The following is a 13,555-nucleotide window of genomic DNA, read 5'->3' as shown; positions in this document are numbered from 1 at the left end:
TGCACAGATTAATGAATCAGTGTTGTACAGTTGTAACTAATGTAATATTTTATGTTAATATTTACTTCAATAAAAAAAAAAGAAAACGCATGATCCACAAGAAACACATTTTAGATTCAAAGATACAGGTTTAAAGTAAAAGGATGAAATTTTATATAGTCAAATAGAACTCTTCATTTCCCCTCTCCCGGCAATCCTCGTTTCAGTAAAAGGTACCACTATCCCTCCAACTGTGAAGTCAAAAGATGAGATGGGATCCTCGATTCTTCCACAATTCAATTCTTCAATCTATTCCGAGCAAATTTTGTGGTTCAGTTTTCTAAATTTGCTTGTCCACTGCTACCCTATGAGGAGAAGCCAGCATCCTCACTTGCCTCACCTACTTTAGCAGCCTTGTAACGGAACCCTCTGCTTTTATTTTTGTCCCATACAGTCCCCTCTCCATAAGGCAATCCTGAGTGCTTTTAAAGCATATGAAATACTATTCTTCTCCAGCTTAAAAACTTCAAAAGCCTTCTCCATTTCTCACTGCATTTAGAATCAAATTCAATTTCCTTTCTTTTTCTTTGAGGGTCTAATACGGTCTCTGCGTAGCTCTCATATCTGCTACTTCTCAGGAACAATACTGGACCTCACGGGACACAGAGGGAAGACTGTCAAAGTGTTGAGAAAAAATAATTTAGAATTTATAATTTAAAATTCTGCAATATTAATATTCCAGAATGAGTGCAAAAAAATATATTTTCCAACATACAAGCACTCAGGAAGTTCATCACCCAAAGAGTGTCTCTAAAACACCCACAGAAAATATCCAGCAAGAAAAAAAAAAGTCTACCTCCTAAGAGGCAGAAGTGTGATAAAACAAGTAAGATGATCAACATATTAAGTCTAAATAAGCACAAGACCGTAAAAAAACATTTTAAATAAATGACAAGTAAAATTTCTGAAGGTATAGATATGGAGTAGAGGAAGAGAAAGTATCTGAACTAAATGGAAGAATAAAAATGCTTACTTAAAAAAAATACATGTTACTTAAACTTTAAGAGTAGTCAACAGAATAGGCTTAGAATATGTAACTTTAGGGGAAAAAATGGAATAAAACCTTTATCAACAGCAACAGAAAAGAGGAGAAAGGAGAGCAGGCAGGAGGAATCGAACTAAAAGCACAGTGAGTAAAAAACCATCATGAATGGACATGGTGAAATTCCCTTCCTGATGACATGTCACGACACCACAATGACAAAAACTGCAGAACAAAACCCAGTACGTACTTCTCACAGCAGATAAATCAAAACATGATGCAGAAATAACAAAACAATAGAGCTTTAAAACTTAGGAAGCAAAAATATAATTATTAGGAAAAATAGACAAATCTCACAGCAAAAGGTCACTTTAAAAATGGATAAACTGGGTAGGTAAAAAAGTATGTGAAACATTTGCATAAGTATAGTAAACCTGTTCTAGCATATACATAATTATATATATTCATATAGACTAAATATACGTTCTTTTTGAATACATACAGAACATGTACAAAACCAAAAGTCCAAAGAGATCTCAAAATATCTAAAATAAAGTCATAAAGTCCACATTTATTAACCATAAAGGAACAGAAGTAGAACTCTACATTCAGGTTTTGAAATTCCATTATCCAAAGAAATTAAAACAGTAATTACTCCTGTACAACCTTAAATGAATGAAAATGTTAAAAACTGACAATATGAAATCTTAATCAGAAAAGCAATAAAAGCACTTATCAACACACGAGATGCAGCCAAGTGATAACCAGATAAATAAAAATATTTATGCCCTGAAATGTATTTATTAAAAGTTAATAAAAGTTAAAAGTGAAATAACTTACGAAAGTGCAAGCCCTGGTAAATATGCTAAGGCAAAAATAGAAAATACTAGTCCAAGGAGTATTAAACTACATAACAAGTCAGCATGACACCGAAAAACCAGTTAAGGATGAAACAAAATAAAATTTTAGGCCAATCTCACATGGTGCAAAAAATTGTAAATAGAAGATTTTCTAGTTGAATCCAGTAATGTATTAAAATATCAAGTACGATGTACAACAGAAACATAAAGATGATTCAGTGTTACACATGTTATCAACCTGTATTCCTGCTTAGGGTTTTAAAGATGAAATCTTTTTTTTTTTTTTAAGATTTTATTTATTTGAGACAGAGAGAATGAGAGACAGAGAGCATGAGAGGGAGGAAGGTCAGAGGGAGAAGCAGACTCCCTGCCGAGCAGGGAGCCCGATGCGGGACTCGATCCTGGGACTCTAGGATCATGACCTGAGCTGAAGGCAGTCGCTTAACCAACTGAGCCACCCAGGCGCCCCAAAGATGAAATCTTTATGCCTCTTCCCTCCTAAACTCTAAGTATTAGAAATGGAGTACAAAGGGTTCACTCCCACGAGGACAGAGGGAACAAGGGAGGAGACGTCAGCAACTGGAGACCTCAACAGCATTCAGAAGAGGAAAGACAGCAGAGGGACAACTAATTTAGTACCCTATTATAGGACCCACAGCGTGAAAAGACAATGAGAGAAAAGGGAAAGAAAGGAGGACCCTTTCAAAACAAAAAACCAATGCCAGAGCCTCTCAAAAACTCAGAGATGTCAAGTATAAAAGATACACAACAGGACTGCCCTGCCCTACACCTCCTACCCGGCTGCTCCTGCACCCCATCCACACAGACACCCTGAGCACTGACGGCCTAGCCTCTGCCACGGAAATTTGAGGTTTATTCTCTGGAGAAATTAAATGAGAGGCACCTGGGATCTGAAGATAAAGGCACAGAAAAAGGGGTGAGGTTGAAAACGGGAAGATGAACGAAGTGTTTCAACCACCGGGAATGTTTCAAGTTATGCGTCTATCCCTAACACAGGTAATTCAAACTTTAGTTTCTGAATGGTTCTGAAGAACAAAACCCCACATACTGTTGGGGATCTCTTAGCTAAGAAGTCTACTTTCTTGCACAGCCATCTTAAAATGATTTTGCCATCAAGCCCCACCTATGCATAAAGAATTTGTAATCAGCTTTTTAACGTCCTACTCTTAACATCAACAGAATAAATCTCTTAAAATTTAACTTCTGCTACTGAGATAACTAAATCCAATTTTACCATCACCCTGTTAAACTACAGCCACTCAGTTACAAAGATCACAGTGCCTATCTACTAGGAGTAGTTTTGAGAATTTTTCCTCATTATCATCTGTGCAACTGTTCTACTGAGCAGGACCTTAGACAATTTCCAAACAAAAAGTTGTCCCACAATTCAGACCTGAACACAGAAGTTAGGTTAAATTAGCATAGTAAAAATTTCAATACAAAATCTTACCTGTTTATCTTTCCTTTCTATAATATCTTGCTTTTGTTTGCATTTTTGAGAAGTCTCCTTGATATCTGTTGCCTGTAAAATTGAACCAGAAGGAGGGGAATTTAGTTAAAATCTCAAGCAAGCAAATTATGTGGTCTCACCCATCCAAATATCAAGTTAACCCACAATGCTTTTCATTTCTTTCATACCAAATTTATAGTTACCAACAAAAATACTAACTTACTTGCAAATCTATAAAAGCTTATTCATTGATATTAAAAATAGCCATAGCAGGATACATACATGTTTCTTTATCCCTTCACATTTATTATCTTGTGATATTTCATCTGATCCTAGAAACCATCCTATTAGGATAGCAGGGTCCATAGTTCAAACTGTTCTCAAAATCTTGGGACTCCCCAAATCTCCCTAAAGGTCAAAAGCCATGACCATAAAAATTTTTTTAAGTTTAAAATTTTTAAATAATTTTTTTAATAAATGGAATATTCCATATGCCATTATACTATTTATTCTAAGAAACATCAGGCTTTCAATGATAAATTCACAAAAGAAATTCAATGTTTCCAGGAATACTACTCTGAATCCTCTTATCATGAAAACATAATCACATTTCAGGGCGGCTGGGTGGCTCAGTCGGTTAAGCATCTGCCTTCGGCTCAGGTCATGATGTCAGGGTCCTGGGATCGAGCCCCACATCGGGCTCCCTGCTCAGAGGGGAGTCTAATTCTCCCTCTCCCTGTCTCTGCCCCTGACTCATGCTCGCTCGCTCTCTCTCAAATAAGTAAAATCTTTGGGGGGTAAAAAAAAAAAAAAAAAAAAAAAATCACATTTCAGTTTTCTCTTTTGTATGCTGGAATTCCTATTAAGTAGCAACCTGCAAAAAGTGATGATTAGGACCCTGAAAGCCCTATGGTGGTAGAATTGAGTCAAAAAAGGAATGAAAGCTACAAGTGAATGCACAAAATAACTTAGAAAACCTGCAGAGTAGGTTCTGTACTTGCTAAAATACAGAAAATCCTAAGCAGAGCCAAAAAAGTACCTTCTCTTTGATTTGAGCCTCCAAAATGTGACGCTGCCTCTCAATTTCTTCAATTCGACGGGTCATAGGGATCTGCCCTTCTTTAAGTTTTCTCACCTCTTCCTTCACTCGGTCTCGAGCTAGTTTTACTTCTTCATACTCCTGACGAACATTTTCATATTCCTTGCAATTAATTCAAGAAAGAAAAGTTAATGTACTACTAGCTTAAACTAACACATCTCCTAAAATCAAAGTGCAGACAGAAACCAAATCTATGAAAAGACTGTTTTGATATCCTTTTGGCAGGTCTACTAATATAAAATTTACCCTCTGAAACAACTTAAGAAATAGTGAATACCACAATGACTTATCAAGAACCTTGATACTCAGTATTTACCTCTATCACTAGGCTGGACTCCGACTTCTATGGTTCTGAAACTTACACAGTAATTGCTACTAAGGTTTTCCTCTAGTCTCTCAATAAAGAAGGGATATGAGAATGTATAAATAAAAGAAACTCAGTTATGAAAAGTTAAAATGCAAAAACAAAAAGGAAAAATGGGTCAAAAGGAGAACAAAAATGTGGGTAAAAATGATGCCTGTCATGTCACAAGACTTAATAAATATTTGCTAGAAAACAAAAGAGTGCTCAGAGAGCAGATAGTGAGAATGAATGGGACGAAGAAAAGATTACAAACATTAGAATAAATTAAAAAACAATGAAAAAAGATTGAAATCAATCTCAGAAAGAAAAGGATAAACCAAAAGACTTTAAAGGAGAAAGATAAAGTAGGTTAAGAGAATAATGGGCATAGGAAAATGTAGTCAAAACAAGCTGAAAAGCAAAACGTTTAAGAATTATGGACTGATGGGACAGGGTAGGGTGAAGGGGTGGTGGAGAAAGGCCACAAATACAGCCACATGTTCTATTAACAATTACCTCCATCCTAACCCTGGAACAAACATAAAACTTCCTTATTCTGTTCTGCCCGTCATGAAGAGATGCACTGAGTGAATGGACTCTTCAGCTCAAACTGTGATCATAACTAGTAACTATACACTGCAGAGCGATTAAAAGGAAAGAGTAGCCTCAATAAACCAAGGAAGCAGGAGGAAAGAATTATAGTCCACAGCTTTCAGCTACATCTGTACCTGAACTCATCAGTGGTACATGCCAAGTAAATTCTGTATGACCTGAGGACAAAGATTTAATTTTTATATGTAAACATATTTAGATCATTGATATCTTATAAAACAAACTATCTGTTGAGGACTCATACCTGGAAGAATTAAGAGCACAATCAACTGTTATTTGTTACACAATAAGAGTAACAGTACACAGCTGTATCATAACACCAATTTTATTATGATATATAAGGCAAAAATGAAAAGCACCTAATTTGAATACAGAGCAATTAGTGCCTTCTTTATAGCCTTTCTGCTAGTTAAAGCATCACTATTTTTGCCTCTAATAATTAAGACTTACTGGGGGCCTGGGTGGCTCAGATGGTTAAGCGTCTGCCTTCGGCTCGGGTCATGATCCCAGGGTCCTGGGATCGAGTCCCGCATCGGGCTCCCTGCTCCTTGGGAGCCCGCTTCTCCCTCTGCCTCTGCCTCTCTCTCTCTCTGTCTCTCATGAATAAATAAATAAAAAAAAAAGACTTACCACCCACGGCCTTTTAGCTTCAAGCATCTCAATCAAATCTAAATGTCGCTTACGTTCATAGAACCTCTCCACATCTTGTTTATATCTTTCATTCCTCTGAATCATTTTCTCTAGATACTCAGTTTTCTCTTTGCATGAGGTCTAAAACAAATATTTAACGATTAGTTTAACTGAAAAGACAACAGGTCAAACTCTATAATGATGAAAATGTACAATGCTAGCAAAATTTCACAATGAAGAATTTCACAGTTCTTAAGAACTGTACAACATGCATACCTGAGTTCTGGTCTAGGCCGTGCAATTTATTAATTGTGTGACTGTGAGGAAGCCCCACCACATCTCTGAGCCTAGCCTCTTCCTGCCTAAAGACAAGACACGGATCTGCCCCACTCACCTCAAGGGTAGAAACAACGTACTTAAAGTGCAAGTTCAACAAAAGCTGTTAATGTGATATACAAATGAAAGTAGTATTATTACGATTGGTACATTATGAACACCCATGGCTTAAGGACTTAGAAATGAGATGAAGGAAGCTAAAACCTGGCCTTTAGACTGCGAGTTAACAAATGCAAAGATGCACTCAGAACCTGGTAGGGTAGGTGTTTGCATTCCTTCAGAGGAGAGTACTAATCTCAGAGTGTTTCAGATCGAGTATAGTAGTCCCTCACCTTATTTGTGGGGAATATAGTCCCAAACCACTAGAGGATGCCTGAAACCACTTAGTGCCAAGCCCTATATATATATATATATATATGTACTGCTTTTACCTAAACATGCATGATAAAGCTTAATTTGTATTATCTGACACAGTAAGAGACTAATAAGAACAAAAGAGAATAATTATAACAATAAATGGTCATAAAAGTTATGTGAATGTGGCCTCTCTCTCAAAATATATTATCGTACAGTTGCCACCCCTCTTCTAGTGATGATGTGGGATAATAAAATGCCATGTGATGAGATGAAGTGAGGCACTGTGACATAACGTCAGACTATTGTTGACCTTGTGACCGTACGCCAGGAGCATCATCTGCTTCTGGACTGCAGGTGACTGTGGGTAACTGAAATGGCAGGTAACTAAAAGCATGAATAATGGGGGACTACTGTATCAGACTGTTCCACTGGGGAAAGGATAAAAAGACTGACAGACTATCTAGAGCAGTATAAAGTAATTACTACTCCTTTGGTCACTAATAAATATTAAATTATAATAATACGCTTATTATTAACTATGGACAGTTACAATTTAAGAGAAAGCATTTGTTTATGAGATATCTTATTATGAAAATTTACTGAATTTATGTTAGTGGCTGGGACATGGAGAATGATTCATTAAACAAAACACCTTTTCAAATGATATGCTATAAAAGAACATTTTAATGTGTATGTTTATTAAAGGTGAACATAAAGAACAATACTGCAACTAAACACAAAGCTCTCTTACAAAGTCAACCCTCCTGCAACTGAAAAAATATGAGAATTGTTCAACAGAGACACTACATCAAAATCTACAGGGTAACTGCTATATTACCCAAAGCCTTGTACCGTCCTGGCACATGGCAGGTGTTTAAAAAATGCTGAAAGAATAATTACTGAAACTTCCTGAGAGAAATAAATACTTTAAAATACTATCATTGGTTCCTTAGAAATTCAATTAATAACATGTATTTGATGAAATGATAGTCTAATTTTTCAAACTTTTTTCAAACCCAATTCTCATTTACTGTGACTTAGTTTAATTAATGTCAGCAATACAACCCTAGGTGAGAAAACAAAATCATAAATATATGAAGTCACTTGACTCAGAGCTACTATTCACTCTACCACACTGTGAAAGACGGAAACCAGTGAGGGACATAAAAATGAGTTGTCTGTTTATAAATACCTCTAGTTGTTTTTCTTTCTCCCTGAAGTTTTTGAGTTCACAATGGTATCTGTGCATTTCTGGAGGACCAATGGACTTCTCAGTAGCTTCAAGGAGTTCAGTTTTACTCAGTTTAGCAAATTCTCCAACTTTATCCTAGAGCATAAAACTTAAATATCAGCAACTATTATCATTTTTTTTTTTAAGATTTATTTGTTTAGAGAGCGAGAGGGAGAAAGAGACAGAGAGCATGGGGAGGAGGGAGAGTGACAGAGAAACGTAAACAAACTCTGCACTTAGCAAAGAGCCTGACACAGGGCTTGATCTCATGACCCTGACATCATAACCTGAGCAAAGACCAAGAATCTGACACTTAACTGACTGAGCCACCCAGGCACCCCGCAACTATTACCATTCATGAATATCTTCAAAACATATTTCACTCAGTGATCACACTTAAGATGAAACTCATTTAAAAGAAAAAAACTGTAAGATGTACAATATATATAAACTCTGTCCTTCATATATTATTCCCTAAAACGATAAAGATAAACTAAGACTATGAACTGTCATCTTTCTGAGACCCTTTTAAAATTTTCTAGGTCAGTATTTCTAGGGTAAAGTGTTTATAGACATATAATAAATAGCTTGGGGATAAAAGAAAAAACAGTTCCCTGGATTGAAATGATCATTAACTACCACACATCAGCTGGAATGTTAGAAGTTAAGAAAAAGGATATTTTTAACATCTACTTCTGGAGATATCAGGCATCAGCTAACAATGCTTTCAAACTTTAAACTTTTCTTGAATTTGGACATAATCAAGTCACTGTTTCTGAATTGAAAAAAATGAACTATAATTCAGTCACTAGACAGCACTCAAAGAATTTCAACATTTAATGTGCGTTTTCAGCATATTTTTACTAAACTTAAAATGTAACAAAGTTTTAGAATGCACACCTATAGATTTAAGAGTTTTAGTGTATCAAGTATTTTATACAAAAACACGAGTAAGAAGTTGTTCATTAACAAAATTTTAAGTGCCTACAAATTGTAGCACATGGCCACGCAAGTCACTCTACCTAAAAACAATATCATTTTATTTCCTTAACCATTTTCTGTAGTTTAGACTTCCAACTTTTTATTAATTGAAATCTTCCACATTACTATAATAAGATTAGGAGATGAGATGCTACTTTTTACAAAGGACTATTAGAAAGTATTAACATTATGAGGCTTACTTTAAATAGCCTCCATTACAATGTCCCTTGAAAAGTATTTACATTCTTCTATGGCATGAAGAGGAAACACACAAAATTTTCCCGTGTGTACATTTAACTCTCTCATACCTGAGGTAGAAATTGGCAAAGATTGCCCACTTGAATGTTTAAGGCTGCAACTTGTTCTTCTACTACTTTCTGGGTTGTAGATTTTTTGTTGATGAACCAAGAAGACTGATTTTTTGCCACGTCAATCTCACGGGTGATTATAAGATTTCCAGAAGTTCTGAACCTAGTTAAAAAAATTTAAAAATCTTTATGTTTGAAATACATGTATCATTTTAGAAATATAATTTCCAAAATTCTCTTGCAACAAAGGCTTCCAGGCAGGATTGTTATAACTTTTATTCCTTTTGATATTTTGGCCCCTCCAAAGAAGGAAACCTTGATATTTTATTGGTAATAATACATAATTAACCACATGTAAGTTACCACTTATTCAACATCACAATTATTTAAACTGTTAAAAACAAAGCCAATACTAATTTCCAAACACTGACAGAGGATTTACATATCTGGACTTATTTATCCTTTATTATTCTCTAATCACATGCGTTGACTGCAATTCAAAATGGGGTGGTATATATAAAATTAAATGCTGAAACTTCCTCTACTTGGAAAATATATGAATGAAAACCAATTCTTGCATAAGAAGTTCAGACATCAAAACTAGCCCGGTCATACAAGCCCATGCCTTCCTCGTCATGTACTCCACTCTGAAGTCAGAGGGGACTATATCATACACCCTCTTAAAGGAACATTAAGCAATACAGAATCTGAAAGAAGGGTATTTACTTAGGTCTTGCTTTTAGAAGTACTACTGCTCCACACCTCCCATCCATCTTCTTCACTGGGAATCAGCAGCATGTGGTAGAAAGATAAATTATTGGTATTCAATGGCTAAATGACAACGATAACTTGTAAATGTGGTTTATACAGACTACACTACAATTAGAACACTCCAAACATTAAGATTTTAGAATTTAAAAAAAAGGTAGTTTTAAATTTTCATTTCCAGCAGAATGACTAATGAAGTACGCTTTCTGATCTTCTTGCTATAAACTACAAATGAAATATTAAAATATGTTCATAAATGCATTTATGAGTTAGCATGAAAGTAAGTAAATCTGGCCTAAATCCCAGGGCAGGTGGAGATCCAGAAGTTGAAAAATGAAACTGGCTTTTACCCTAGGGACCATTTGTCCCACCAAATAACCTTACACATTCATTTTCATAATCTCCCAGGAGAAGGGTTACAGATAAGGCCCAAAACTACCCAAGGTAGAGAGTCTAATAAAAATCATCCCCAAAAGATTATACCCTCAATATAAGGGTAAACTAGAACTACTCCACCATCACCACCGACAGGTAAACTGCCTGTCTCAAACTATGGCTTGAATTGCAAAAAAAACAATTTCTCCTAAAGACAGTTAATAACCACAAGCCAATCTAAAACAGATTAGTATACTGAAGTTACATAACATACCTAAGGTTCAAAAATGCACGGACTGAGAACTGTGTGTATTTTGATCCTGGATTGAAAGTATCCAATGGTCTGTTGCATAAGTTAGTGAAAATTCCCTCAGCAGGAATCTACCTTTACCCTTAAAGAATTAACACAAAGTTCAAAGATAAAGGGGCAGCTTATTGGAAACACACATACATGAAAACAAACCATCAAGAGTAAGAACTAGCAGGGAGCAAGATGGCGGAAGAGTAGGAGACCTGGATTTCGTCTGGTCCCAGGAATTCAGCTGGATAGGGATCAAACCATTCTGAACACCTACAAACTCAACAGGAGATCGAAGAAAAGAAGAGCAACAACTCTCTCATCAGAAAAGCGACCACTTTCTGGAAGGTAGGACGTGCGGAGAAGTGAATCCGAGGCGATATTTGGGAGGATAGACGGCGGGGGAAGGGCCTCCGGCCGCCGCTTCTGGCAAGTGATAGAGCCCCGGAGCACAAAATCGGAACTTTCAGAAGTCTGCTCCACTGAGGGACGTCACTCCGGTGGCTAAGCGGGGGGTGGAACCCTCGCGGGACAGTGTGGTCTCAGGACCCTCGGGGTCTCAGAGGGACTGGGGGTGCCTGAGTGCGGCAGAGCTCCCAGGTATAGGAGCAGGGAAGCCGGCTGCAGAGGCGGAGCCCAGGCGCGGGCTCTCAGCTCGGGGTGGCCATAAACCGTGATCCGCGGCACAGTCGGGCCCCTGCTCCTCCAGCAGGGACCCAACGAGCGGCAGATCCGGGGAGACTCCCCTTCCTCCCCCAGGAAGAGCGGCATGGGAGCGCACCACAGGGATCTGCTGGGTTTGGAGACTCCACACCGAGTCGGGTGCCAGAGACAGAACGCTCGGTCACAGGTTGGGTGAGCATGGAGTGCGGCCGGAGACCGGGGAGATGGGAGTGACTGACTGCTTTTCTCTGGGGGCGCACTGAGGAGCGGGGCCCCGAGTTCTCGGCTCCTCCGGGTTGGAGATTGGGAGGCTGCCAATTTCACTCTCGGCCTCCAAAGCTGTACGGAAAGCTTGCAGGGAACAAAAGCTCCCGAGAGCAAACCCCAGCAGATTACTTAGCCTGGATGGGCAAGGGCGGGGCAATTCCACCTCCGGCAAAGACATTTGGAAACCACGGCAACAGGCCCCTCCCCAGAAGATCAGCGAGAACAGCCAGCCAAGACCAAGTTTACCGATCAATGAGAACGGCAGAACTCCAGTGCTAGGGGAACACTACACATAGAATCCATGGCTTTTTTACCATGATTCTTTAGTCTTTCAAAGTTAATTTTTTTAACTTTTTTTTTTTAATTTCTTTTTCCCTTTTTCAACCAACATCTTATCAATCCCTTTTTTTAAAAAATCTTTTTTTTCATTTTTAGAGTCATATTCTATCCCTTCATAGTAGTTGCACTTATTTTTGGTATATATATACAAGTTGTTCTCTCTTTCTTTAAAACTCTGGGATACAGTTTCTTCTAACATCCAAATGTACCCTAAATCTCTAGTGTACGGCTTTGTTCTAGTCTCCTGCCTGATCACATTCTCTCCCTTTTTTTTTTAAACCCTCTTCTTTTTCAACCAGCTTATCTTATCAATTCCTTTTATAAAATCTTTTATAATTTTCATCTTTATAGTCATATTCCATCCCTTCATCGTATTAACCCTTATTTTTTGTAAATATGTAAGTTTTTCTTTCTTTAAAATTTTGGGAGGCACTTTCTTCTAACAGACCGAAATACACCCAAAATCTAGTGTGTGGCACTGATCTATGCACCAGCCTGATCATATTTGATCATATTCTGGTCTTTGTTTTTGTTTTTTTTCTTTTTTCTTTCTTTCCCTTTCTTTTCCCCGTTTCTTTTCCCCTTTTCTGATTTGTTTAGTGTATATTTTCTGGGGACGTTGTTACCCTGTTAGCATTTTGTTCTCTCATTCATCTATTCTGCTGCGGACAAGATGACAAGATGGAAAAAATCACCTCAAAAAAAAAAAAAGAACAAGAGGCAATACCGACTGCCAGGGACCTAATCAATATGGACATAAGTAAGATGTTGGAACTAGAGTTCAGAATGATGATTTTAAACATACTAGCTGGGCTTGAAAAGAGCATGGAAGTTATTAGAGAAACCCTTTCTGGAGAAATAAAAGAATTAAAATCTAACCCGAAATCAAAAAGGCTATTAATGAGGTGCAATCAAAAATGGAGGCTCTAACTGCTAGGATAAATGAGGCAGGAGAGAGAATTAGTGATATAGAAGACCAAATGATGGAAAATAAAGAAGCTGAGAAAAAGAGAGATAAACAACTGCTGGATCACGAGGGCAGAATTCAAGAGATAAGCGATACCATAAGACGAAACAACATTAGAATAATTGGGATCCCAGAAGAAGAAAGAGAGAGAGCGGCAGAAGGTATACTGGAGCAAATTATAGCAGAGAACTTCCCTAATTTGGGAAAGGAAACAGGCACCAAAATCCAGGAGGCACAGAGAACCCCTCTCAAAATCAATAAAAATAGGTCAACACCCTGACATCTAATAGTAAAACTTATGAGTCTCAGAGACAAAGAGAAAATCCTGAAAGCAGCTCGGGAGAAGAGATCTGTAACCTACAATGGTAGAAACATTAGATTGTCAACAGACCTATCCAGAGACCTGGCAGGCCAGAAAAGACTGGCATAATATATTCAGAGCAATAAATGAGAAAAATATGCAGCCAAGAATACTATATCCAGCTAGGCTGTCATTGAAAATAGAGGGACGCCTGGGTGGCTCAGGTCATGATCCCAGGGTCCTGGGATCGAGTCCCACATCGGGCTCCTTGCTCAGCAAGGAGCCTGCTTCTCCCTCTGCCTGCCTCTGTCTCTCTCTGATAAATAAA

The 13,555-nt window shown here is 37.6% G+C and overlaps 1 protein-coding gene across 2 annotated transcripts in view; it reads right to left on the bottom strand.

Annotated features, from left to right (window-relative positions):
- The window catches only part of SMC5 (structural maintenance of chromosomes 5), a 94,076-nt gene that overhangs the window by 58,829 nt on the left and 21,692 nt on the right, over window positions 1-13,555 (bottom strand). For both annotated transcript variants that reach the window (XM_021694475.1, XM_044920808.1), the window contains exons 4-8: window positions 9,250-9,412; window positions 7,922-8,056; window positions 6,037-6,177; window positions 4,392-4,553; window positions 3,353-3,424 (exon numbers count right to left, since the gene is read on the bottom strand). In XM_021694475.1, the coding sequence (XP_021550150.1) occupies window positions 3,353-3,424; window positions 4,392-4,553; window positions 6,037-6,177; window positions 7,922-8,056; window positions 9,250-9,412 (673 nt within the window). The remainder of the gene's footprint in view (window positions 1-3,352; window positions 3,425-4,391; window positions 4,554-6,036; window positions 6,178-7,921; window positions 8,057-9,249; window positions 9,413-13,555) is intronic.

Source organism: Neomonachus schauinslandi, chromosome 13 (genome assembly GCF_002201575.2).
Source record: "Neomonachus schauinslandi chromosome 13, ASM220157v2, whole genome shotgun sequence".
NCBI classification, from domain to species: Eukaryota; Metazoa; Chordata; class Mammalia; order Carnivora; family Phocidae; genus Neomonachus; species Neomonachus schauinslandi.
The sequence above is the reverse complement of the archived record's forward strand: the minus strand, read 5'-3'. Positions and strand labels throughout refer to the sequence as shown.